Below are 24340 nucleotides of genomic sequence, written 5' to 3'. Positions count from 1 at the left end.
AGATGTCCGTGACTGCATATTGTCCTGCATTGGTGTGATGGGTGTGCAGAAGATGGGTCGATACATGTGATAGCGTTTGAAACTTTGTGACAATATATATCCATGTTCCACGAAGTGGTCAGGGCGGCCTTTCTGATGAAATGTGCTTTCATTTTGAAGAAGCCAGCGCTTTCAGAGTTGAGAGTTTGAGTGGGAAATGGCAGGATGTCCCGGGTGATGGAGACGACATCGTACCATGCATGCATGAGATAATGCACCGAGATGGAGCAAATATAAACTAGCTTGGGCTAATTCTATGGGCTCTCTGATTGTTCTCCTCCAGAAGATTCGAGGTTAGGCTCGAAAGAAAAGTACAGTCCTCGCATCGTTTCACCCAAAATCACAATTCGCGATTTGTTTGTGTTTTTCTTCCGCCGTCTTAGGTTGTTAGCACTTGCATACCTGACGTTGGTGTAATTGCGAATGGAGCACGAAATATGGAAGAAGGAAGACGTTTTTTTTGTGAGAAGTTGGACAGGAGAAAAGAAATTTTTCGTCCCGCTGGGAGAGATTCGGCAAGTGTCACATTAGGAAGCAAGTCGCTCCTTCCTCCTTCCTCCACAACCACTACAACTGCTATTCCAACTTGATGCAACGCCTTGTTCTATGACCCCCCTCGCGTTGTTATCATTCTCTATGTATATGTCGCTTGCTTTCCATATCTCCTCTGAGATGTTGAACCCTTCGATCATCGAAAGCCTGGGTCGGGGTCCACAATCTTGCCACAAATGCACTATTTGATTTATTCAGTATCTGCTTCAAATTAGATCAACAGCACAGCTCGGCCCTATCACAAGCCTCAAGATGAAATCGGAAATCGAGCGGATTTCCCGTCGCATTTCCCGAGATGGAGTCACTTCTGGAGCTGATTCAGATAATCAGTCATTTCTCAAACATATTCAGCTGTGCAAGTCGCTTCTGTACAACAATATTCCAAGACATTCAGCTGAATCTAGATTCACTAAACTTGATGTTCTCAATAATACCCGCTTTGGATCTGAATGGTCCTCATTGTGAAGATTGGATTTGGACAAAGTCCATTCAAATGGAACAAGTGGCTCAAGTTTCCATTCCAAGTGTTGGTATCTTGAGGACAATCCGCTGCCAGTCTATGCCACTCATCGACTGAGTAGAGAATCACCGTGAGACAGATATTTCGAGACTTGAGGCTAGGTAGAAGAGACTTCCGAGTTGTTCCACCTCAGGCGCTACTCTCCACTTCTCGAGTCCTTGGGATGATTCTCTTCCAGTTCGCTTCCACAGATCCAAACATTTATATCACACATCAACGTCGAACTGACGTTGAGAACGATATAATCGGTCAGGATGTTACCCGTTAGATGGTTGGGCATTGCGTTCTTGCTTGTATCTGGCTCTTCTGCGTCAAGCTCCTCCTCTGGCAGATTGGCCAGTGCTTCAACTACATCTACCAAGGTCTCGAGTCTTGCTTCAAAGACAAGCACTTCAGTTAGACATGTCATTTCTGTATCCACAAGCGTCAAACTATCGCCCATTTCAAGTTCATCAATATCCTCAGCAAGCAAACCAATATCCAGCATTTCAATCAAGCCCAGCAGTCCTTCCAGTTCCTCTACTCTGAAAAGCTCCTCGACCAGCAAGTTTACCGCAATCTCTACGACCAAACTCAGCAACAATACAATTCCCGTCTCAAGCACAACGTCTTCGACCAAAATCAACACCATCATTTCAAGCCTCAAGACCTCATCAACACCCAAAAGCTCCCTCGCATCCCTCACGACCTCACCCAAAATCAGCAGCTCATCCTCCTCAACCCTCACCACCACCCCAACAGCAACAGCAACCGTCATCTTCCCCCTCTACATCTACCCCACTCCCTCCGCTTGGTCCCCCCTCTACACAGCCCTATCCACAAACCCCAACCTCCACCTCCTCATAATAATCAACCCCTCCTCCGGCCCCGGCCCCGCAAACACCTACCCCGACCCATCCTAGATCGCCGCCCTCACCCAACTGCACACCTACCCCAACGCCATCCCCATCTGCTACGTGCATACCAGCTGGGCCACGCGCCCCATCGTCGACGTAGACGCCGATAGTATCACTTGTGCGAACTGGGTGAAATACACAGGCGCCGATATCCGGGTATCGGGATTCTTCTTCGATGAAGCTGTTGCGGAGTATACAAATGCGACGGAGGCGTATATGGTTAACATCACTACCCTAGCTCGAGGTTCCCTGGGTGGGAATGGGACGTCGACGACAGTGTTTAACCCGGGCGAAATCGTGGTGGAGAACTGGTACGGGGTTGCGGATTATGTTGATGTGTTCGAGGATGCGTATCAGGTGTATACACCGCAGATTATGGCGTCGATTCCAACTGGGTTTGAGGAGCGGAGTTTGTTTATTATGTATAATTTCACGGGGACGGTGGGGCAGCAGATGGAATTGGTGGATAGTGTTGTGGGAGCAGGGGTGGGTGGTTTGTTTGTTACGGACCAGGCGGGGTATACGAGCTGGAGTGGGATTTGGGGGGAGTTTGTTGGGGATATGGATGGTGCTTGAAAAGGTGGTTTGGATGTTAACGGCCATTTGATGATCAGGTTACATTACAGCTGCTTATTGTTTGTCCATTTCAAACCTCTCTACACTTTCTCAATACTTTCTCAATGTTCACCTCGCTATCACACTTAGCAAGTAAATGACCAAATCAACTGCCACTCTCCCTATTTCACCCTCCACCTCCCTCCCAATGTATTTCAGAAAGTAGTAACCACACACATACCCAAGTTTTCACAACCATATAAACCCTTGGCATCCACCACTTCAAAGAACTAAACGTAATAACCACGCTAGTTTTTCTCCACTCATCAAAGGAGGTGGAACGGAAACACTGCCGGACATATCATGTTCGCATACTATAACATGCGGGCAAGTTAGCAATTTCAATACATTGCCACTAAACTCCCGCCCAGCTATTTCAACTCTAAATCCCGAGTGGCAACAAGAAAATAACCAGCCGCAATAAAGACCTGTAAGTCGGACAAACATACTACTAGTAAGTAGAGCAGCAATAACTAAGTAGAAGTCTTCATTCATAAACTCTGTCCCGGCAAGAAGATAAACAGCCGCAATAAAGACCTGTAAGCCGGACAGACTTACTACTAGTAAGTAGAGCAGCAATAACTAAGTACAAGTCTTCATTCATAAACTCTTTTGTCTCTAGAAATAGGAGGTGATAAGCCCGTTGGCAACTCTGATTCAATAATAATTCTGTGAGTATTGGGAGTTAGACTGTTGGTTTTGCAACTACCAAAACACGTTCCTTGAACCGTGACCGACATTCGTGGACTGATGCTGGCAGTATATGGAAGATGAAATGTGTCTTATGCAATGAATTCTGGTATAACTACAACGAGCGTATGGTACAGCTCAGGAGAATCTAATACAACACATGCTTGCGCCTTCTCTGTCTAACGCCAGCACACACAAAAACAGCTCAATGCAACCGCAGAGCTCACTCATCTGTTACCACGCCAAAACGCCATGCTATGCCCCAAAAGTAAGACCTCTACCGCTCCATCAACTCCACCGGCGGTCTCGAAGTATGCGCCAAAATCGGCTTCTCGCTCTCAATCGGACTAATCTCATTCTCCCCCATCGTCAAATCCTCCACCGAGATCGCCGGCAAATTAGGACTAAACCCATGCTCACTCGGATTATAAATCGTCGTCGCGCTCCCGCTCCTCTGTCTGCCGCCGTCCGACACAGCAGAGACGGGACTCGCAGGTAAATCCGTATTCGGCTTCGCATGCAGCTTCGCCAACGCCTCCGCCAGATCCTCGGCGTGGACCTGCTTGTTGGGCGCGTCTTCCAGCTTCATTTCCCAACCGTGAGGAGGCGACGGAGGGGGCGAGATGAAGAACAGCTTGCCGGCGTCAGGGAGCGGGAGGTGCTCGTCTTTCGTCTCGATGGAGGTCGGCTGGCCGAAGTAGACTTTGACGCGCTCGCCCATGATGGCTTCGCCGTCGAGGATCTGGCGGATGCGGATGGCGGAGTCTTCGCTGAAGAAGGAGACGACGATGCGGCGGAAGGATTTGAGCGGGGCCCAGGAGTGGATGGGTGCGGAGGCGTTGATGAGGTCTTTGATTGTTTGGAGGTTGTCGGCGCGGAAGATCGAGGCGTCTTGGAGGTTGGTTATTAGGAGGGTGTTGGAGGGGGGCGTGGGTTGGATTAGAGGCGGGATGTTGGAGAGGTCGATGGACATGTTGCTCTTTCGAGAAGCTCGAGATGTTGGTCTTGATTCGGGTGGCGAGGTGGGAGAGGTGGGGGAGAGCGCCATTGGAGAGAGCTCTGGAGACGACGACATCTTGACTTTGAATTTCTCGTCACGGTAGAGAATAATTCCTAGAATCTATCTAGAAAGTATCGAGAGTGTTGTAGAAGTGGTGTTTGTGTTGTCGGCTTGAGCGGTTGTGTCGGTGGCTTTATTGTTCTTGAAGATGGGAGTTTGATACGGCTTGTCCGTAAGAGAAAGTGCTTGGCGGCGCTTCGTTCGCCTCCCCGCGAGGCTATGCTCCCGACTGGATTTTTTCCTTCCTTGCCTCAGCCACTTCAACCAACCGCAATGGAGGACGGCACGCGTCACTTACGGATTGTCTGGAACTCAAACGACAAATGCCAACGACTCATGATCCATAACTAAGCCCCCGGCAGAGAGCGGCATTTGAATGTGCGACCGACTTCCTTCTGGAGCGTCTCCAGGGAGCTCACGTGCGTGTCTCGTAACACTGCCCGCAAAAGGAGATGAGGATGGATCTGCACCGTCATGCTTGGGTATTGGTCTTTTGCCTTGGGCGAGGCTTGGCTCCTGGAGAAATGCGGAGTACTTTGTTTCTACGGATAAACATTGGGCATGGAAAGTATCTTGCGGGTCATCCGGATACTGTTGAGCGAGGCTGAAGCAGTCTCAGTATTTGGAACCTGCTAGCAATCCTCGGCATTTGATTTGAATTTTGACTCAGCTCGGATAGAATGGCTGCTTTGTTGAGACGTGTTTACAACTCCAGAAATCTAGGATCTTCTTTGCATGAGGAGTGAGCTGTCAACTCGAGATGCTGGTTAGCTTGAGTCGTAATAGTCGTATACCTAGCGTTCTAGCCCTCGGATGTCGAGAAAGGGGGAACGTCGCTCCTGTGCTCTGCCACAATACAATCTTATTGCCCCACTGATAGTTGTACAATGGAATGAACCATGATCTGGTCTCTTGATTCACCATGATCCTCTACACAAAGCTCAGACTCGGGCAAGAAGAGAGGCAAAGGCAAAAAATGTATTCACGTGACCCCATGCTAGGGTGCGACAGGGGTCCACTTCGACGTGCCTGCATTTCTCAGCCTCTCGACAACTTCGTACGCCTTCCTCAAACCTTCAACCGCGCCGCAAAATCTTCAAACTCCAAAGGCTGAGTCTAATCTCGACACGTCAGCCTCGCAGACTGCCCACGTTGGCGTGAACCTTTCGAGGAAGCCGTCACGTAATTCCTCCTCCCTCACAGCTCCTTCGAATCTGCGCGCGCAGGGCACGTCAAGATGGATTTCGAACCGATGATGATGGATACGGAGGCGATGGGGCCCTCCGTCAAGATTACAGAGGTATGCTACTGCTGGTGGAAAGTATGCGATACCTTGATACTCATGCACTGAACAGGCTGGAGCAAATCATGTCGACTTCGAGCTCTCGAACGTGGATCTCGCATTCGCAAACTCGATTCGCCGAGTCATCATGGCTGAGGTTCCCACGATGGCTATCGATCTGGTAGAGGTTGAGGCAAATACATCTGTGCTCGCAGATGAGTTTATTGCGCATCGATTGGGTCTTGTGCCTTTGGTGTCGAAGAATGTGGAAGAGGTGGAATATTCGAGGGATTGTGAATGCGAGCAGTACTGCGAGAGATGCAGTGTCACACTTACACTTCACGCACGATGTACCGGTGACGAGATCATGAAGGTGTATGCGCGCGATCTGGTGGTGGATTCTCAGCGGGCGAATCAATGGGTTGGAAATCCTGTCATCACCGACACAGATGGACTTGGGACTGTTATTGCCAAGCTGCGAAAGGGCCAGGAACTGCGGTTGAAGTGCATTGCCAAGAAGGGCATTGCTAAGGAACACGCAAAGTGGGCACCGACATCTGCAGTTGGGTTCGAGTACGACCCTCATAACAAGCTGCGGCATATGGATATGTGGTACGAGTCGGATGCTCTTGCTGAATGGTAGGTTTGATGTCACCCTATAATGAGCTATGCTGATATTTCCAGGCCAAAGAGCAAGTATGCCGATTGGGAGGATCCTCCTCAAGAAGGCGAGCCATTTAATTACGATGCCGTCCCAGATAGGTTCTACTTCGAGGTCGAGAGTGTGGGCAACCATGAACCGGACGCCATTATCCAGCAAGGAATCAAGGTGCTCCAGCAAAAGCTTGCAATGGTCATTTCGGATCTTACAGAAGGAAGCAGTGGTGCCAATGGAGCGAATGGCTACGATAATGCACCTCGAAGTCCAGATATCGATATGGATGGTAATACTGCTTGGCAAGAGCCCGGTTATACCACGCCGTATGGAAATGGTGGTGGCGGTGGAGGACAGTGGGGTCAAGGTGCTGCTACGCCTTACGGTGCTACACCTTATGGCCAGAACGGGGCGAACGGATGGGCTTAGATTTCACTGTGCTGCCCATAAATTGCTTACGATCGTATTGCTTCGACTACGACTCTGAGCAACCATTTGGACATATTGTCCTACCCCTCACATCTGGCTTTTAATGCAGATACTGAACATGTACCACCACACCACAGCATATCACGGCGTTGGATTGGAGGCAAAAAGTACTCCCGCGAATCGATTGATTGAGAGCAAAAGGGAAAGGAAAGAATCAGCCAGTCTAGAGCAGATCTTCAGAATGAATCATGATACCCTATATTACACATTCTCCAAAACTCCGTCTTTGTATGCGTCTATGATCTAATTACCCGTCAACCCAAAAGTCGTTTGTTCCAAAAACAGCCTGGAATTAGGAGCTACTTATTCGGCTTGGTGTGAGATCTATGTTTCTTCCATCTCCTCTTCTATCCTGTGTATCATTAGGTAGGTAGGAGCAAGCAGGCCGTAAGAGTAGGGAGGGTGTCGTCTGTCCTTTTATCTGTACATCCCCCAGTCTACGGTGTAGCAGGAACCGGTTCATCAATCCCCTTTAAACTCCTATAAATCTTCTTATGCTGTTCCAAAAACAGAAACGTAGCAATAGTATGCGGGCCCAACCGAATAAAACTCGGTACCCAGCCCCTGAACATCCATCCCACGCCCTCAACGCGATATACATCTCGCATCAACGTCGCGAGCCCTTTACTCTCGTGCGAACTCATGACCCGCGTCTTGATCACGTCGACCGGCGAGCAGACCGTCGTCGCTACAAAGCCAGCTAGGAACGAGGCCGAGAAGTGTGTGGTGAGGTTATCGGATAAGGGCGTGTACTGTATAAGTAGGGACTTGAACCCATCATACGAAGCTAGTTGCGAGGCCGTCATCAACACGGCTCGCATACTATTCGGCCAGACTCCTCGAAAGAGAGCTTTCCAGCCCTCTTCCTTCGTCATGCGGATCAGTCCCTCAACAGCATTCTTATAATTCCGCCTCTGCTCCACCGGCAGCGCGGCGTCGTGCTGCATCCGCACGTTCAGCACGTCGGCTGGGTTCCCGGCCACGCCGCCGATAAAGCCAGAGGTGGAGGCCATGGCGATGAGGGTCGGGAACGAGGCGGGAGATTTCTGGGCGGATTTCAACTCCTCGTAGATCCCGAAGCGGGTCGTGGAGTAGGTTATCTGGCGGAGGAGGGAGGCGGACAGGCCTGAGTAGAGACCGCGGATCCCGGCCGTTTGGAAGACGTGGATGAAGGTCCCGACCATGGTTGAGGGTGCGTTTCCATGCCGGGTTTGGAGGCGGACCTAGAATTTTTCGCGTTCAGTGTTGTGCTCCCACTTTGGGATCAATAGTGATAGAGAGGGGAGGCATTATACCTTGACTAGAGTTTGTCAGTAGAGATATAGGGTGTAGGAACAGAGAGCAAATACCAAGATCTAGAGGATGAGTAACGCATGCAGCGAAACAACTCGCGCTTCCTCCAAACCAGAACGGATACCGGATATTCTTGGGCGTCCACTCCTTTTTGCGCGGCAGCCCGCGTTTCGAGGGATCGCTACCTGGCATGTTGAATTTCGGTTTGCGAGTGTGTTCGCATTCCGTCAGGAGCGAGAAGGGAGAGAAGAGGTAGGTATATAGGAGGGGGCGAGGTTGTGGTGAATGCGGTTGCTGGATGTAGAAAACGCGAAATAAATTAGAGCTTGCGAAACGACAGGAGTTGACGGGATGGAAGTACCCGCTTTGACTTTGACTCGGATTTAAGGGCGGGGAATTAATTTTATGGGCATAATCTACACAATAAGAGATCTATAGGTATGAGGAACTCTGATGGTGAGGTTTGATTGTCTGTCCCAAGGTTTTCGAGATTGCAATTGAGTTTACCAGTCCTGAATATCTGGTTTCCAGACCAAATCTGGGCGAGGGAAACTTTCGTCATTGAGCGCGCGGTTCCGGAGCCTCGGGGATCGGAAAAAGTATAACGCCTATTTTTGCCCGCTTGTCATCTGAAGCTTGGGGTTTGAGCTACACCAGACTTTCCAGAAAGGGGAAGTAGCTCTACACCTTCACCATGAGTTCTCTAACCAGGTCGAAAAGATTCTCGACGGGGAGTGAAGCATTGGCTCTGTTCATTGGCTTGAGCAATGCGACTTCGAGACGGTGGGGACCTTGTTCTCCCTGCCGGTACAATTCTACGAGTCTGTTGCCCGAGTCTCGAAATCGTACCATCACTGACAATCCTCACAGCTTCTACCGACACATTTACAATAGAAGGGAAATCCTACCCCAAAGACTCCTGGCACAATCTCCCTCCAAACATCACATTCTACATCTCCCGCCGTCTGCACACAACCAAAGACCACCCAATCTCCATCACCCGCTCAATAATCGAATCCCGGTTCCCCTCTCCAACCTACAAATACCACAACAAATTCTTCCCCATCGTCACGACACATCAAAACTTCGACTCCCTCGGCTTCCCGCTCGATCACCCCGGCCGCTCAAAAACAGACACATACTACATCAACTCCTCCACCGTCCTCCGCACCCACACCTCCGCCCACCAAGCCGACACCTTCCGCTTAAACGCAAGCGAAGGCTTCCTCATCTCCGCAGACGTCTACCGCCGCGACGCCATCGACAGGAGTCACTATCCGATCTTCCATCAGATGGAAGGCGCGCGGATGTGGGACCGCAGGACGGTACCCAACGGCGACATTGCCGCCGCCGTCTGGGCCGATATCGAGAGATTGCCGAAACATGATATGAAAGTCGAGGATCCGAATCCGCCGACGCATGCGGAGCGGAATCCGCTGCAGAAGGAACATAGGCGGGAGGAGGCGGAGGCTATTGCTGCGCATCTGAAGAGGAGTTTGGAGGGCGTGGTGGTGGAGATCTTTACGAGGGCTAAGCGGGCTGCTTTGGCTGCGGATCCGGGGTTTAGGGATGAGCCGTTGAGGGTGAGGTGGATTGAGGCGTATTTTCCGTTCACGAGTCCGAGTTGGGAATTGGAGGTGTTTTGGCAGGGAGATTGGTTGGAGGTTTTGGGGTGTGGGGTTGTGAAGCAGAGTTTGTTTACGAATGCTGGCGTGCCGGATCAACTTGGGTGGGCGTTCGGGATCGGGCTGGAAAGAATCGCCATGCTGCTCTTCGAGATTCCAGACATTCGACTTTTTTGGTCTAAAGATCCTCGGTTTTTGGATCAGTTTAAAGGAGTTTCCGATAACTTCAATAATCTGCGCAAATTCGTGCCCGTTTCCAAATACCCAGCTTGCTACAAAGACGTAGCCTTCTGGCTGAAATCCAGCTCGAGCGCAGCGGGAGGTGGAGGGAAAGAAATGGAGTTCCACGAAAATGATATCATGGAGATAGTACGAGATGTGGCCGGAGATGTGGCGGAGGATGTGAGGATGACGGATAGCTTTACGCATCCGAAGACGGGGAGGAGGAGTATGTGTTATCGGATCAATTATAGGAGTTTGGAGAGGACGTTGACGAATGAAGAGGCGAATGAGGTGCATGAGAGGGTTAGGGGGAAGTTGGTTGAGAAGTTGGGGGTTGAGTTGAGGTGATAGATGTATGAGATGAAAAGGGATATCAAGATTTGAGGTGAGATGTGGATATAGATGTATGAAAAGACGGAATGTAAAGATACCAAAAGCTGGTTGTATATTATGCTCAATACCCAATTTATATACTCTTCTCGCCGAAGATTTCTATGAGCAAGTCCTCCTGCATATCACATCCCCATAATTCCAGATTTCGAAACTTACCACTTCCCCTAGCTTTAGCTTTCAAGCTACAACCAACTCTTTGTTGCACACCTCCCCTTCTCACCCTCTCCAAGGCCTCCCTCCCTTCCCCATCTACCTATCTATCTACTCTCTCAACCTTTCCCTTTCCACCGTACATGAGTATCAAGTTCTACTTTGCTTACCATTTTTGTTTTCAACATCATATTAAAGAATGTCGTTTTGGTGTGATAATTAGGTAATGGATAAATAAATAAAAAAAAGTTGAGGTATAAGTTCGAGATAGAACTTTGGAGTATAAAACATATCAAAGTTTATAAATTAATCACTATTTCAAGTAAAGGAGAGGAGAGAGTTGTGTTAAAAAATATATAAAGGCTTTTTTTTGGTTTGATGATTTGATTGATTAGCTGCTGCAAAGTCAAAAGAGATGGAAAAATTTATCAATTAAGTTCGGGGTTGGCTTTTTTTTTTTTTTTTTTGGTGGCTATGTATTAGGAATGTAGAGTAGGATGACTGAGGGAGAGGGGAATATATGAGTATGGATGGAGTTCTAGGTTTGGGGTGTTTGGTGTAAAGAGTAGGGGGTTATGAAGAGGATAGGTAGTAGGGAGGGGTGATTGTGATATCAATCTGCTTTTGAGACTTTTGTGTATAAACAGAAGCCAGACTTGACGATAAACCATAGGTAGGTAGGTAATCATTCTTCCCAGTAGGGCACCGCTTCCCCATCTTTCCATTTTCCACTCTTCAGAGCTTTAGAAAGTGTATTCATTCCTTTACTCTTCCTACCTCCTCACACCCTCGTCCCTAGCCACCAACACCACTCCCCGCACCCTCATACCCCTGCTGTTCCCTCCTCCTCTGCTGCCCCTCTATACTCTGATCCTCAATCTCCCCAAACCCATCCGCAGCGTCTGCTTTCCCCCCATTCCCCACCGTCTCGCCGCCAAACCCGTGCTCTGAGATCGCTTCGCCGTATCTTATGTTTTCGGCTGTTTTTTCGCCTCTTTCTGACTTATCTGCTTCATCTTGCTTCTTGTTTTGGCCCGAAGAAGAAGAGTCTATAGAATAGATGTTAGGAAGGGAGGAGAGGAGAGGAGAGCAGACAAGGAGGAGGACGTGCCTGAGGTAACCATCTTGGCGCCCTCGTACTGCGTTTGTTCGCCTCCGGGCTCCGTGTCCATGAGTTTGGTGTTTGTTGCTTCTGACATTTTGTGGTGTGTTGTAGATGAGGAAAAGGAAGAAAGCAAGTCGTGGAGTGAGTAGTCGGGAATAGAGGAGAGGGAGGAGATTGAAGGAATGACGTATGCGGGGTTGAGACTCAACACTTTTCGAGCGCTCGTTGAAAGTACTGCTGTGGAAAAAAAAAAATGGGGAGCTGTTTATTGAGAAAATAGGACATGGTAAATGAATTCGAATCTTTGACAAGACAAGTAATGAAGTAGAGATAGATAGATATTCGCCTGTCACAGACCGTGAGCTGATTCTCGTCGTGTATCGATTTGTATATAGCGAGAACTATCTCACAACTCTGTATGGCACTGACTAAGATGCTAAAGAACTAGCAATGGAGACATCAAGAAAATATATACTATTTCCTGTTATTCTTCCATTCCACAATGCAAGAAACTCGAGATGGAGATGCAGTGATGCGCGAGAACTTTCCAACACATATCAAATTAAACAAATCCAATCCACCCACCGTCCACCCTGTGCATCGGGCGAACTCCAAATCAAGAACACCAAACCTAACCTCCTATCTCGTGCAGATTCGATATCTGTACTGTACCTTTCCAGACGCATTATGCAACAATTGCTCCTAACCTGGGATGTCACGCAGTCGTATCACATAAGCACTCTACTTCCAATCCTACACGAATCAACGAATAAGCACTCGTACCAGAGTATCGGTTCCAGCCGGTTCCAGTCCAGCCTTTCTCCGGCTACAAGGAAAGCGCACGCACTGCCTGCAGGGCCTATGTACGTGCTTACTGCCGAAATGAGCCGATGAGATATTATCTAGATGCGGAACGAGAATTTAATTGCAAAGGTGGTAAGGTTAATAAGGTTTCGCTCATAGGATAGGATATGATGCAGTGCCAAGGTAGATTTCGGGTAGGAAGAAAAGGAAAGGAAAGGAAAGGAAGGAATACAGTAGCATCCCGTACATCCTGCCGAAGCCCGAGCCTCGAGAGCTTGGGGATGAAATGGAGGGGTGATGTATGCGTGATGGACGGCGGAAGGGCGGTTCGAGGAATGGCCTGGGCTGGACTCGACTCGACTCCTCTGGTTTGCGGACATTGACGAATAGATTGGTGGTAGGTAGCGTTAGCGGGGGTTGAGACAAGGCTGATTGATGACGGTGCGTAGAGAGAGAGAGAGAGAGAGAGAGAGAGAGGAAGAGAACAGACACAAAATAATGATTGACTGACTGACTGAACTAAATGATATGTTATTATTTGCCTATCTATCTCTCTTATCAAACAGAATGGATTTCTCCTCTTCCGGCTGCACTTGAGTTCCATCAAAATTGTGGGCCGACTCAGGTGGGCTTCACAGCTGTTTCTGCTTGCTGTTTTCGGGGGATGGTCCGGCCGTTCTCGCATGGGCAGCGCAGGGCAGGGCAGGAGGCAGGCATCATCGCATGGCCAGGGGGAGTGGTGCCGACCGTAGGTACTTAAGTACAGCAGCGCAACTGCATATACATATACATACAGTAGGTGGTATCTGGATGAGACGCAGGCAATATTCTGGGGAAAAGGGACAGATTGGATCAATCAATAAGAGTATTGGTGCAGCCTCTTTCTCTGTATTTCCTCCCACAGTAACACAATACGTTGACAAATATCCTCGGTCATCTGTTGGCTTCGAGACACCACTCACCATGTGCACTGGTCTGATAGTCGATCACTGTGCGACTTACGACTTTACCTACGAACTACAGTAGGTCATCAATGACTCTCCTTTCCTTCCTCCCCCATGATCCCCACTTGCACCACCTGCCGTAACCGTTTCGCTCGCTCGCTCGCTCGCTCTCCCCACAGTGCCTCTAGACCCGATGCAGCGGGCGGGCGTCCGTCTCGCTCGGGTTGAAGGATGATGTTGCTGCTGATGGGGCGCGCGCATTATTAGTACTGTACTGTACTGTACTAGTATTGGCCCAGTGGGAGAATCGCGAATAGCCGGGGTCCTTCTCCCATCACCCATGCCAGAATTAAGGTCCCTTGCCCCGAGAGACAGACTGATGCAGACAGAAGAGAGCTTGTGCAGGAACTCCTCTGAAAACTGCCCCCATCCCATCCCATCCCATCCCATCCCATCTTTCTCTTTCTCCAATTCTCTCTCTCTGTTGAATATTCACTCTCCAGTCCGACTCCGACTCCAGCTTCAGCCTCGTCCTTGCGATTCGGGATACTTACAAACTCTGCGTGATTGTCTGTCTGCTGCTGCTTGCGTAGTACTTATTAGCGACCACTTCTTCCGCTTTGCGTGATCGGTGCGCGACAGCTCCTGTCCTGTACAAAATACCCCGCAGTTGGTGTTGGTTGGTGTTGCATTTCACACACGCACCCATACATAATTCACAACAACATCCCCAAGTTTGAAGCTCGACAACAATCGCAATCATGTCTGAAGGCGCCGTGAAGCCCGCCAACCCGGTGGTCGCGGAGGCCCATGAGGTCGACACTTTCCGTAAGAACACGCAGATTGAAATTATTATGATTGTGGTTTACTGACAGCTGTTAGATCCCCCCAAGAAGATGTTCGCCAGTAAGCCTGCCCCTCATTTTCACGCCTCACTGAGGAAAGATCAGTGAAAATTGAAATTGACATTTATTCTAGAGCATCCCAGCAAACCCCATCTCAGCGGTAAGCTTCCCTTCCAGTCAAGAAACGCTATGCGACAGTCACTGATCAAGATCCAGGTCTCGATGAGTACCAGAAGCTGTACAAGGAGTCGATCACCGAGCCCGACAAGTTCTGGGGCAAGATGGCCCGCGAACTCCTCACATGGCAGCGAGATTTCCAAACCGTACACACGGGCACCTTCGCCAACGGCGACAACGCGTGGTTCCTCGAGGGTCAGCTCAATGCCTCCTATAACTGCGTTGACCGTCACGCGATCAAGAACCCAGACAAGCCGGCCATCATCTACGAGGCCGACGACGAGGGCGATGGCCGAACCCTCACATACGGCGAGCTGCTGCGAGAGGTCTGCAAAACGGCCCACGTCCTCAAGCAGATGGGTGTGCAGAAGGGCGACACCGTCGCTATCTACCTGCCCATGATTCCCGAGGCTTTAATTGCGTTCCTGGCATGTTCCCGTATTGGCGCTGTGCACTCAGTCGTCTTTGCTGGCTTCTCCTCCGATTCTCTGCGTGATCGTGTCATTGACGCTCAGTCCAAGGTTGTCATTACTACCGACGAGGGCAAGCGTGGTGGAAAATTAATCGGCACCAAGAAGATCGTAGATGATGCTCTCAAGCAATGTCCAGACGTGACCCACTGCCTGGTCTACAAGCGCACAGGCGCCAACGTCCCCTGGACCAAGGGCCGCGATTGGTGGTGGCACGAGGAGGTCGACAAGTGGCCCGCGTACATTGCTCCCGAGCCCATGAACTCGGAAGACCCGCTGTTTCTGCTCTACACGTCTGGCTCGACGGGCAAGCCGAAGGGTGTCTTGCACACAACGGGTGGCTACCTGCTCGGTGCGGCGGCGACGGGCAAGTACGTGTTCGATATCCACGATTCGGATAAGTTCTTCTGCGGCGGCGACGTGGGATGGATTACCGGGCACACATACGTCGTCTATGCGCCTCTGCTGCTTGGTGTCGCGACCGTGGTCTTCGAGGGCACGCCCGCCTATCCGAATTTCTCGAGATATTGGGATGTGATTGCCAAGCATGAGGTTACACAGTTCTATGTTGCGCCAACAGCACTGAGACTCCTCAAGCGAGCCGGTGACCAGCACGTCAAGGCCCAGATGAAGCACCTGCGAGTCCTGGGCTCGGTCGGTGAACCGATCGCTGCGGAGGTCTGGAAATGGTATTTTGAAATCGTTGGCAAGGAGGAAGCTCACGTTGTGGACGTACGTTTCCTCTCTCTCCTATATAAAAATCTCACAATACAGAGAAGCTAACGAGAAAATAGACATACTGGCAAACGGAAACAGGCTCGAATGTCATTACACCGCTTGCAGGCGTGACGCCCACCAAACCAGGATCCGCCTCCCTCCCCTTCTTCGGCATCGAGCCCGCGATCATCGATCCCGTGTCCGGCGAGGAGATCCACGGCAACGACGTCGAGGGCGTGCTGGCGTTCAAGCAACCATGGCCTAGCATGGCTCGTACGGTCTGGGGCGCTCATAAGAGATACATGGATACGTACCTGAATGTGTACAAAGGCTACTACGTTCGTCCTCTTCCTCCCCCGTTTCCCTCCTTCTATCATCATCCAGAATCACTAACAGCAAACCCAGTTCACCGGCGACGGCGCAGGCCGCGACCACGAAGGCTACTACTGGATCCGCGGCCGCGTCGACGACGTGGTCAACGTCTCGGGCCACCGCCTCTCAACCGCTGAAATCGAAGCAGCCCTCATCGAGCACCACGCCGTCGCCGAAGCAGCGGTCGTCGGCATCAATGACGAACTCACGGGGCAAGCGGTCAACGCATTCGTGGCCATCAAGGACGGAAACGAGATCAACGACCAGCTGCGCAAAGACCTCATTCTGCAGGTGCGGAAGAGCATTGGGCCGTTTGCGGCGCCGAAGGCCATCTTCGTGGTGCCGGATCTGCCGAAGACGAGGAGTGGGAAGATTATGAGGCGGATTTTGAGGAAGATTTTAGCCGGGGAGGAGGATCAGTTGGGGGATACTTCTACGGTATGTCTTTTCTTTCTTTTTTCTTTTCCCTATCCCTTTCCCCTATTTATTCTGTCACTTGAGAAACACAAATACTGATACCAGAAATAGCTCTCCGACCCCTCAGTCGTAGATAAAATCATCGAGACGGTGCACGAGTCGAGGAAGAAGTAAACAAATTATAAAAAGAAATGAGAGAAAAGAAGATAAGGTGCTGAGAGGAGTTTGATGATGTACTTTCGTTGTTTCTTGAGTGAGTGAGTGAGTGCGATGTCATGTACTCGTAGCTTTTGCTGCTTAGCTAGCTCGTTAGTCTGGAATGGAATGAAATGGCAAATTCTTTTGAATACTGAAGATTTTGAGATGAGTGAGTGAGGGAGAAGTGAGGCGAGAACATGAAATAGAAATAAATACGTACTCTTCCAACGATAAGATGTTTTCCCTGTATTATTTATTTGTATAGTGGATATGAAAAATTCGAGAAAAAGTGCGTACTTGGGGAAAATGCAAGATAAGATAAAATTAAAATGCGAGGAAAGTTTCTTGTTGGTTTAAAACGAAAGGTTATATATTCTCTAGTGTATACTTTTATTATTAGGAAAAAAAAAGACAGCGGTTTCGAACCAAACATATTAATATTATTGTATCTTCCCACTGGTATTTTGATAAGATACAGGCAAAGGATGAGGTTTAGCAAGAAGGAACATGAGGAAGGGAGCAAGCTATTGCGAGGATATTGGACTTAGCATATTGTACGTTACCCATATGTATCATTCGCAAGCTACTAGGTATATAATTGTTGTCGACTAAACACCGAAATATCCCACGAATTCGGCTCTGGAGAGCTGCGGGTTTCTTTGTAGAGGCAAGGTAGGTAGGTGGTGAGTTGACGGGGGTAGGATTTGTAGATGTGGAATTTGTCTGAAGAGCGAGTTAAAGCAAAGGAAAGGGTTCAAGTGACGCAGAATGAAATGAATTAAAATAAAAGACGGAAAAATATGCTGAGAGGGAAAAAAATTGGGAGGTTTAGAATTCAGATCGAGGTTGAAGAAAGACACGCAATCTTCTCCTGCGCCAAATGTCTTGGTCTTCAATCGCCAGCTGAAGCCAAGCCGGTTCGGCTTTGGGTGCCGTCTTGGTTGTGGACTTTCTTTCTAGTTAGGAGATAAACGTCCTGTACAGCAAAGTGTCTTCGGCCGAAGATACATACGTTATCACCGAAGCAAAAACCTCTCTTTTACCGTACATCTTGGTTGGTGCACGATTGGACATAGGCGAAGAGGGGAAGGGGAAGGACAGGAAACGGGTAACGAGCTCGTGATGCTCGACCAGCACAGCCCCTGAGCTCCCTCACAGCCAGCCAAGAAAAGAAAGAAACGATCAGCTGTCTATGTAAACGAATGGACAGACGTGAATGGTTGGACAGAAGGGAGCCACAAACCTGGTTTTCTTTGCGGGGCGAGGGGTGTGTGTGTGTATACGCAATTGAACGGGTTGAGGGTGTGGAGTGTACGTCCGGGGGCCAATTGAAGGAGAATACGGAATATGGAGCTTGAAGTCAATTTTCTGGAATTGAAGGTGGATATATTTATCACCGCAACGCAAAAGCACCTCGCAAGAAGGTTCATGTTGGCAGCGGTAGATGAAACTTAAACGGATGGAGAATGAGATGGGGTTCAATGTTCGAGCTCGGTATGATCCGCAGTAAGGTCAGGGGAACTGTGCGGTGCCGTACTTTATTAGAGTTAAAATTTCTGAAACGGGGAGGCCACTTGGATACCGTTGGAGAGAAGGGACGAGGCTCTCGGGCGGGTTGCCGATGCGAGTTGAAGCTATGATTGAAGATAGGATGATGGAAAGAGAAAATGAAGGCTGTGTAGCCAGAGTGGATATCTCAAAGTAAGCTTATTCAAAGTGATGATGTGGAGCCAAGAATCGGGAGGAAGTGAGGTAAGAGTGGATGTCTCGATTATTGAAATACGAGGACGCCGTCTATGAAATATATAATTCTGTTTTCATTTAGAAGTGGTATTCACAATTACATTCTATTGTATTTCTCGAAAGAAAGAAAGACGCCGCATTGTTCATGCCATCCTTTGTTCAATCGACGGTTTCATGAGACTTGAGCTGGGACGCTAGTCGCTTAGGTGATCGAGACCCTTCTCTTCCTTCACCCATCCGTAATCCAAGAGAAATATCTTCATCCTCTTCTTCACCTCCTCCTTTCTCTACCTAATATCTTATGAACAGTCGCTCGTTTCGCTGGTCGATTGATACGCATCTAATTACCCATCACGACGAGGATTCAAATTTTCGACACCTGGTTGAAGTGAAGGCTTATTCATGATCTCCTCGACGACCGATCGAGCGGTTACAGCTGCATGAGTTCGGGCGCAACAACCAGACAATAAACCTCAGCTCCAGCCCCGTCTCCTTTCTCCCTCTTCACCAAACATCTACCAGCGAGCGAGCATGTACATACTGCAGAGCATCACGACGATAATCGTCAGCGTTCTTCTTCTCTTCTCTTCTCCCACCCAAGGTGCGTCCATTTTTAAAGTAAACGCTATAAATAAGCATAAAACTGACCCTGCTGAACAGCACATTCCAACGAACGCAATCCTTTAACCTACTACTCCCTCGTCACCAATGCGAATTTCAATACCCCCAGCCATCGCATACACCACCTCTCTAAATTCGACCTCACATTCGACCTCCACGACTCGCAGCAACGCATCAGATTATCGCTGCAACCGAACCACAATGTCATCGCTGACGACGCAACGATTTCGTACCTGGGCCCGGACGGAGAAATAAGGAGCAGCGAGCCGATGGACAGGAGCGAGTACCGGGTCTTCAAAGGACAGGCGTTCTTGCAGCATTGGGAGGGCGCGGAATGGACGAATGTTGGGTGGGCAAGAATCATGGTTGCGAGGGATGGTGCGGAGCCGATTTTCGAGGGCGCGTTTAGGGTTGATGGGGATCATCATCATGTGCAGACGAGGACGCATTTTATGCAGACGAAGCATCGCTTGGATCCGGTGTTGCCGGAGGGGGAGGGCGAGTATATGGTTGTGTGGAGGGATTCTGATATTGCTACGGATGTGAGTGTTGACTTTGAGGGGTTGGTGCATGGGGAGTTGAGGAGGGCAAGGTTGAGGGAGAGAGGCTTTGGGGTGGTGGATGAGAGGAGCTGTTCGGCGGATGGGTTGGGGTTTAATACTCAGCTTGATCATCCTGTTTATACGGGAATGGCAAAGAGAGATGATAATTCTTGGGGGTCGATGTACACGCGATCGATTTTCGGGAGACAGATTGATGGACAGACGGGTGGAAATTCTGCTGGTGTCAATTTGACTACGACGATTGGTTCGACCTCTGGATGTCCTTCGACTAGGAAAGTTGCTCTGGTGGGAGTAGCGACTGATTGCACCTACACGGCGGCCTTTAATTCGACTTCTTCTGCTCGGGCGAACGTTATCAACGTCATTAATTCTGCTTCGGTGCAATACGAGGACTCTTTCAACATTACGTTGGGTCTTCAGAATCTTACTATTAGCGATGCCACTTGCCCTTCTACAGCAGCGGCATCTGCACCATGGAACGTGGGCTGTAGCGACTCGGTTACGATTCAGGATCGATTGAACCTTTTCTCTGGATGGAGAGGACAAAGAGCAGATACGAACGCTTACTGGACCCTGCTCAGTACATGTGCAACTGGATCCGCTGTTGGGTTGGCATGGTTGGGACAAGCTTGTGTTGCAACCTCACAAGTAGCTTCATCATCGACAGGAAACGAAACTGTGAGCGGAGCCAATGTTGTAGTGAGAACGAGTACGGAATGGCAAGTTGTGGCTCATGAGACAGGCCATACATTTGGAGCTGTTCATGACTGCACTTCTACAACCTGCACGGATGGTACGACTGTTGCTTCACAACAATGCTGTCCACTCAGTGCCGACACATGTGATGCTGGAGGAGCATATATCATGAACCCGAGTACTGGAACCAATATTATGAAATTCTCACCTTGTACTATTGGCAACATCTGCTCTGCTATTGGTCGAAACAGCGTCAAGACTACATGTTTGACAGCTAACAAGGACGTCTCGACCATCTCTGGAAGTCAATGTGGCAACGGTATTGTCGAAGCTGGAGAAGAATGCGATTGTGGTGGAACAGCCAGCTGTGGCAGCAACCCTTGCTGTGATCCCACGACTTGCCAGTTCACGACCAATTCAGTCTGTGATCCTAGCAATGAGGATTGCTGCACCTCTTCTTGTCAATTTGCAGGAAATGGCACAGTATGCAGAGCCAGTACAGGCATTTGTGATCCCCAGGAAGTATGCAGCGGCACAGCAGCAGCATGCCCTGCTGACGCTACTGCTCCTGATGGTAAGTCCTCCACTCCCTATTCTCCTCTCACCACTAACTCAATCAGGCACTTCCTGCGGCAATTCATCCAGCTCCCTCTCCTGCGCTTCAGGCCAATGCACATCCCGTGACCTCCAATGCAAAACCCTGATGGGTTCCTACACCCAAGGAAACGACACCTACGCCTGCTCCTCCTCAGGCTGTCAAATTTCCTGCGCCTCCCCCGAGTTCGGCGCCAACGTCTGCTACTCCATGCAGCAGAACTTCCTCGACGGCACATCCTGCCAAGGCGGCGGCCGCTGCTCCAACGGCCAATGCGACGGCTCCTCCGTCGGCAAGGAGATCTCGAGCTGGATCAGCCAGAATAGAACACTCGTCATAGCGCTAGCGAGCGTTATTGGCGGTCTGTTCGTGTTAGCGGTACTAAGCTGCTGCGTTTCGAGATATAGAAGGAGAAAACGTCTCGCAGCAAGGAAAAATATCACGCCTCCTCCGGGACCCCTCCCACCGCCAGGATGGTACGGCCAGAATGCACCGCCTCCGTATCCCGGACAGACGCCGAGGAACGGGGCGTGGGAGAATGGGAGGTGGCAGCAGGGGCCCAGAGAGCCGCCTATGGCGTGGCAGCCTAGTGTGAGGTATGCTTGATTATTGTGGGTTTTGGGGGCATTGGCGTTGGTGGTGTTGGTGTTAGGTTGGGTTTTTAGCATTTTCTTGTTGGATTGGATAGAGGCATGTGGGAATAGGGTGCATTGTTTGCTTGTTTATTTATGATTGCTGAGCTGGCTCGGAGGGGTGTTAAGTTAGGAAGGAGGGGAAGGGAAAGGATGAGGGGAAAGGGAGGAGGTGAGGTGAGGTGAGGTGTGGGAGTGTATGTATGTAGATAGATCGATGGTGAATATCTGTATATGGATTGAGTACAGATTACCTCCTACTTACACTTATTTCCCTCTTTCGTATGTGAATTATCGTCCTTTTCAGAGATACACCATTTTCGAAGTGAGCAGCTAGTTCGTGAGGGGTAAGATGCGGAGTTCCATCTCCAGTCAAGAGTTACCAGAACTATACATAAATCAAGACGTCCTCGTCCATGGGAGGAAACCCCTTTCTTTCTTTCTTTCTCTCTTTCTCTCTTTCTCTCTTTCTCTCTCGCTGGTTGGTACTGTACCGTTGAATTATTTGATTCCTTGCAATTGCTATTTCTTGAGGGGCAAATATATTAGGAGTATACCGCTACTCTATTGCTCAGCAGCTAATCAAGTAAAGTTACGATGTGCAACAAAGCTCTTGCTACTATTTAAGTAGTGTATCAAATTTAGAGTTCTCTTTGACGTTATACTTAGCTGTAGATTAAATAAGGTTGCGATATACAATAACTTTTATAAGAATTTTTTTGATTTGTTTGATACTAATTTATTTGTAGGTTTGTGAATTGAATGATATTGCGATGTGCAACAAAAATCTTATTACACTTCAAATAGTACCTCAACTAGAGCTTTGTACCTGCTAGTAGCCTTACCTGTCAATGAGGTAAAGTTACGAGGTGCAACAAAACGATTTCACTAGCTTAATGAGCCAATTCTCAAGCCTCTAGTTGCCTAATAGTAAGAGTATAGACAAGCACACAACTTGCGACATGCAACAAAGCCAACTCCTCTACCTCAGACAAAGATTCACCTCCATTCCCTCAAACCTACCGTCACCTCCACCATCAAACCCCAACCCACCTCTACCTAAACCCCAACCCACCCCCTGCACAACCTCACAACTCCCAAACCCACCCTCCACCCAACATACCCCAAAACCCCCACCCCCGCACAAGCAAAAACAAGCATCCTAAAGTTCCTCCTCTCCACACCCCTCTTCCCCTGAACGCCAGGAACGTACTCCCCTGCTTCCGTGGCCGTCATATCGAGCGACGGGATGTATTTAAACTCGAATACCGTTTCGGAGCCCAGGCCGTGGTCTTTGTTGTGCACTATGATCTGGTAAAGGATTTTACGGAGGGCCTTGGTTTTTGTTAGTGGGAGGTAAAGAAGAAAGGAGAAAGGAGGAAGGCGGATAGGAGGAAGGGGGAAAGGGAGAAAGGGAGGAGGGACATACAGATATCTTCTTCCGATCAAGATAATCCACCGAACGATACAAATAACACAACCCCATAAAGAACAAACACTGCCCCGCCACCAACGCCTTATAATACCACCCCGTCCTCACCAGCCCCAACTCATCCGCCAACTCACCACCATTCAGCCACCGTGCGCTCGCAACTAGAAAATCTCGAGAAGCGTAGGCCGGCGGTTGGTTCTGTAAGCTTACGATGATGTTATTAGCTAGGATCCTGCTGGTGGGTGATGGTCTGATCTCTTCTATCATGAGTGATTCCATGATCGCTCTCGCTTGAGCGGGAGATGAAAACCAGGAGGTAGGAGTTCCCATGTAATGAGCTACGAGCCGCCAGAGCGCGATGTAATCTTCAATCTCCTGGGCCCGGAGGAAGATTCCTTGGCGCGGGAAGCCGATCCAGATCAAAGTGGAAGAGAAAGTAGCAATAGTTCCCACACAATCGAGGTCATTGATCGGGATCCCGTACTCGGGAACGGAGTAATAGGATGGTTTCTGGGTGGCGAGAGACAAGATCCGGCGCCGGACGGAAGCGTGCAGCAGGCGGACGCGGAGCGAGGATGCGAAGCCTGCTCCTAGGGGTTGGATGGAGGAGAGAGAGGAGGTTACTTGGAGGATGTGTTGGGTTGTTTCGTAGAGGCGGTGTTTGGCGACTTGGGGACTGAAGCCGCCTGTTCGGGCGAGCACTTCGGTTATGCGCGAGGCTCCCATGCCGCCGAGGAGGGATTGGTAGGCTAGCTGAGATTGTGTTAGTTATGTGGTGGTGAGATTGAGAGGGGGGTTTACAGCAGTAAGAGCCACTCCTGCGTATCTGTAGAAGACGTCTTGACCGCGTGCTATTTGGTCCCAGTCAACCCATTCCGGGATGGTGTTGACTTCTTTCCATAGCTGTCCAAGTTTCTCATCTACTGAATGATGGTCTCGTAATAATTCATATAGATCTCTCTTTGGAGCTGGCTCAGAGCCTTCTTTTGCCGGTATTCTGCTTCGACTTCGAGGCAGCTCCTTGTTTGTGGGTGGCGAGATAGCATCAAGCCGCTGTAAACATTCGTCTGCTAACTCATCGTAAGAGAACTTCAGATGATTGGTTTCTTCCGGTGTAGTATGAAGGGGTGTCCATTGAAAAGTGTAACCCCAAGTATGCCTTGTATTCTCGTCGTGACGTCTAAATGGATTTGGCCAAGACATGAGAGAAGAAGATAGATAATGAGACAAACAAAGGCTTAGATGAATGCTAGAAGATTAAAACGTACAAGCGTCTAAGAACAAATGAATATACAAGAATAGTACAGTATAGAAAGGATAGTAGATATTGAGCAATAGAAGACTTCCCCGCCGTCACATGGCTGCATCATGACTTTCGATGAACCCTGCATATTTCCATTAAGCTAAAATGCCGAGGATAGCAGCTATGCTTTAGCTTGAAGGGAGGTCAGACTTTAAGATTCATAAAAACAAGATAGTTGATGTTTCGAGTAAAAAATAAACTTTGGCTCGGTACCAAGTACATACC

The 24340-nt window shown here is 49.4% G+C and overlaps 10 protein-coding genes across 10 annotated transcripts; 6 read left to right on the top strand and 4 right to left on the bottom strand.

Annotated features, from left to right (window-relative positions):
* The first annotated feature begins 1247 nt into the window (after positions 1-1247).
* On the top strand, positions 1248-2127 carry LY89DRAFT_753927 (uncharacterized protein). The gene has a single exon (XM_018221300.1). It carries the CDS (start codon positions 1366-1368, stop codon positions 2011-2013), a length of 648 nt encoding a protein of 215 aa, XP_018067655.1. The 5' UTR covers positions 1248-1365; the 3' UTR covers positions 2014-2127.
* A 96-nt stretch (positions 2128-2223) lies between these two features.
* On the top strand, positions 2224-2583 carry LY89DRAFT_737278 (uncharacterized protein; the record flags this gene model as incomplete). Its single annotated transcript, XM_018220234.1, has 1 exon — positions 2224-2583. One exon carries the CDS (start codon positions 2224-2226, stop codon positions 2581-2583), a length of 360 nt encoding a protein of 119 aa, XP_018067654.1.
* A 672-nt stretch (positions 2584-3255) lies between these two features.
* On the bottom strand, positions 3256-4606 carry LY89DRAFT_687463 (BcRCN1, regulator of calcineurin). Its single transcript, XM_018215507.1, has one exon. It carries the CDS (start codon positions 4358-4360, stop codon positions 3590-3592), a length of 771 nt encoding a protein of 256 aa, XP_018067653.1. The 5' UTR covers positions 4361-4606; the 3' UTR covers positions 3256-3589.
* Positions 4607-5453: 847 nt separating this feature from the next.
* On the top strand, positions 5454-6987 carry LY89DRAFT_155990 (RNA polymerase II subunit 3). The gene is made up of 3 exons (XM_018205452.1): positions 5454-5672; positions 5728-6293; positions 6339-6987. Exons 1-3 carry the CDS (start codon positions 5610-5612, stop codon positions 6736-6738), a joined length of 1029 nt encoding a protein of 342 aa, XP_018067652.1. The 5' UTR covers positions 5454-5609; the 3' UTR covers positions 6739-6987.
* Positions 6988-6992: 5 nt separating this feature from the next.
* On the bottom strand, positions 6993-8595 carry LY89DRAFT_687460 (mitochondrial carrier). Its single transcript, XM_018215506.1, has 3 exons — positions 8148-8595; positions 8094-8098; positions 6993-8021 (listed from the first exon to the last, which is right to left on the bottom strand). The coding sequence occupies exons 1-3, from the start codon at positions 8281-8283 to the stop codon at positions 7236-7238; spliced, it is 927 nt and encodes a 308-aa protein (XP_018067651.1). The 5' UTR covers positions 8284-8595; the 3' UTR covers positions 6993-7235.
* A 161-nt stretch (positions 8596-8756) lies between these two features.
* LY89DRAFT_721337 (phenylalanine-tRNA synthetase) lies at positions 8757-10437 on the top strand. Its single transcript, XM_018218636.1, has 2 exons — positions 8757-8912; positions 8962-10437. Exons 1-2 carry the CDS (start codon positions 8786-8788, stop codon positions 10284-10286), a joined length of 1452 nt encoding a protein of 483 aa, XP_018067650.1. The 5' UTR covers positions 8757-8785; the 3' UTR covers positions 10287-10437.
* Positions 10438-11276: 839 nt separating this feature from the next.
* On the bottom strand, positions 11277-11850 carry LY89DRAFT_721336 (uncharacterized protein; the record flags this gene model as incomplete). Its single annotated transcript, XM_018218635.1, has 2 exons — positions 11622-11850; positions 11277-11592 (listed from the first exon to the last, which is right to left on the bottom strand). Exons 1-2 carry the CDS (start codon positions 11678-11680, stop codon positions 11277-11279), a joined length of 375 nt encoding a protein of 124 aa, XP_018067649.1. The 5' UTR covers positions 11681-11850.
* A 1865-nt stretch (positions 11851-13715) lies between these two features.
* On the top strand, positions 13716-16732 carry LY89DRAFT_687458 (acetyl-coenzyme A synthetase-like protein 1). The gene is made up of 7 exons (XM_018215505.1): positions 13716-14162; positions 14217-14240; positions 14313-14339; positions 14396-15558; positions 15621-15881; positions 15949-16353; positions 16444-16732. Exons 1-7 carry the CDS (start codon positions 14096-14098, stop codon positions 16504-16506), a joined length of 2010 nt encoding a protein of 669 aa, XP_018067648.1. The 5' UTR covers positions 13716-14095; the 3' UTR covers positions 16507-16732.
* A 1602-nt stretch (positions 16733-18334) lies between these two features.
* LY89DRAFT_155871 (ADAM family of metalloprotease-like protein ADM-B) lies at positions 18335-21382 on the top strand. Its single transcript, XM_018205450.1, has 3 exons — positions 18335-18874; positions 18934-20727; positions 20774-21382. Exons 1-3 carry the CDS (start codon positions 18805-18807, stop codon positions 21352-21354), a joined length of 2445 nt encoding a protein of 814 aa, XP_018067647.1. The 5' UTR covers positions 18335-18804; the 3' UTR covers positions 21355-21382.
* An 808-nt stretch (positions 21383-22190) lies between these two features.
* On the bottom strand, positions 22191-24321 carry LY89DRAFT_721333 (uncharacterized protein). Its single transcript, XM_018218634.1, has 4 exons — positions 23614-24321; positions 22810-23565; positions 22504-22715; positions 22191-22304 (listed from the first exon to the last, which is right to left on the bottom strand). Exons 1-4 carry the CDS (start codon positions 24013-24015, stop codon positions 22289-22291), a joined length of 1386 nt encoding a protein of 461 aa, XP_018067646.1. The 5' UTR covers positions 24016-24321; the 3' UTR covers positions 22191-22288.
* Positions 24322-24340: the final 19 nt, after the last annotated feature.

This window comes from Mollisia scopiformis (assembly GCF_001500285.1).
Source record: "Mollisia scopiformis unplaced genomic scaffold LY89scaffold_19, whole genome shotgun sequence".
Taxonomy (NCBI): domain Eukaryota; kingdom Fungi; phylum Ascomycota; class Leotiomycetes; order Helotiales; family Mollisiaceae; genus Mollisia; species Mollisia scopiformis.
The sequence above is the reverse complement of the archived record's forward strand: the minus strand, read 5'-3'. Positions and strand labels throughout refer to the sequence as shown.

What these genes read in the sequence shown, in the direction of transcription:
- LY89DRAFT_155990 (XM_018205452.1), top strand. Translation starts at nt 5,610, where the DNA reads ATGGATTTCGAACCGATGATGATGGATACGGAGGCGATGGGGCCCTCC. An exon ending in CCTCCGTCAAGATTACAGAG is followed by an intron (nt 5,673 to 5,727) that starts GTATGCTACTGC and finishes TGCACTGAACAG; the next exon opens with GCTGGAGCAAATCATGTCGA. An exon ending in TCGGATGCTCTTGCTGAATG is followed by an intron (nt 6,294 to 6,338) that starts GTAGGTTTGATG and finishes TGATATTTCCAG; the next exon opens with GCCAAAGAGCAAGTATGCCG.
- LY89DRAFT_721333 (XM_018218634.1), bottom strand. Translation starts at nt 24,015, where the DNA reads ATGTCTTGGCCAAATCCATTTAGACGTCACGACGAGAATACAAGGCAT. An exon ending in CAGGAGTGGCTCTTACTGCT is followed by an intron (nt 23,566 to 23,613) that starts GTAAACCCCCCT and finishes ACACAATCTCAG; the next exon opens with CTAGCCTACCAATCCCTCCT. An exon ending in TTGATCGGAAGAAGATATCT is followed by an intron (nt 22,716 to 22,809) that starts GTATGTCCCTCC and finishes ACAAAAACCAAG; the next exon opens with GCCCTCCGTAAAATCCTTTA.
- LY89DRAFT_687458 (XM_018215505.1), top strand. Translation starts at nt 14,096, where the DNA reads ATGTCTGAAGGCGCCGTGAAGCCCGCCAACCCGGTGGTCGCGGAGGCC. An exon ending in CAGCAAACCCCATCTCAGCG is followed by an intron (nt 14,340 to 14,395) that starts GTAAGCTTCCCT and finishes ATCAAGATCCAG; the next exon opens with GTCTCGATGAGTACCAGAAG. An exon ending in AGGAAGCTCACGTTGTGGAC is followed by an intron (nt 15,559 to 15,620) that starts GTACGTTTCCTC and finishes ACGAGAAAATAG; the next exon opens with ACATACTGGCAAACGGAAAC.
- LY89DRAFT_721337 (XM_018218636.1), top strand. Translation starts at nt 8,786, where the DNA reads ATGAGTTCTCTAACCAGGTCGAAAAGATTCTCGACGGGGAGTGAAGCA. An exon ending in CTGCCGGTACAATTCTACGA is followed by an intron (nt 8,913 to 8,961) that starts GTCTGTTGCCCG and finishes CAATCCTCACAG; the next exon opens with CTTCTACCGACACATTTACA.
- LY89DRAFT_687463 (XM_018215507.1), bottom strand. Translation starts at nt 4,360, where the DNA reads ATGGCGCTCTCCCCCACCTCTCCCACCTCGCCACCCGAATCAAGACCA.
- LY89DRAFT_687460 (XM_018215506.1), bottom strand. Translation starts at nt 8,283, where the DNA reads ATGCCAGGTAGCGATCCCTCGAAACGCGGGCTGCCGCGCAAAAAGGAG.
- LY89DRAFT_753927 (XM_018221300.1), top strand. Translation starts at nt 1,366, where the DNA reads ATGTTACCCGTTAGATGGTTGGGCATTGCGTTCTTGCTTGTATCTGGC.
- LY89DRAFT_155871 (XM_018205450.1), top strand. Translation starts at nt 18,805, where the DNA reads ATGTACATACTGCAGAGCATCACGACGATAATCGTCAGCGTTCTTCTT. An exon ending in CTTCTCTTCTCCCACCCAAG is followed by an intron (nt 18,875 to 18,933) that starts GTGCGTCCATTT and finishes CCTGCTGAACAG; the next exon opens with CACATTCCAACGAACGCAAT. An exon ending in TGACGCTACTGCTCCTGATG is followed by an intron (nt 20,728 to 20,773) that starts GTAAGTCCTCCA and finishes TAACTCAATCAG; the next exon opens with GCACTTCCTGCGGCAATTCA.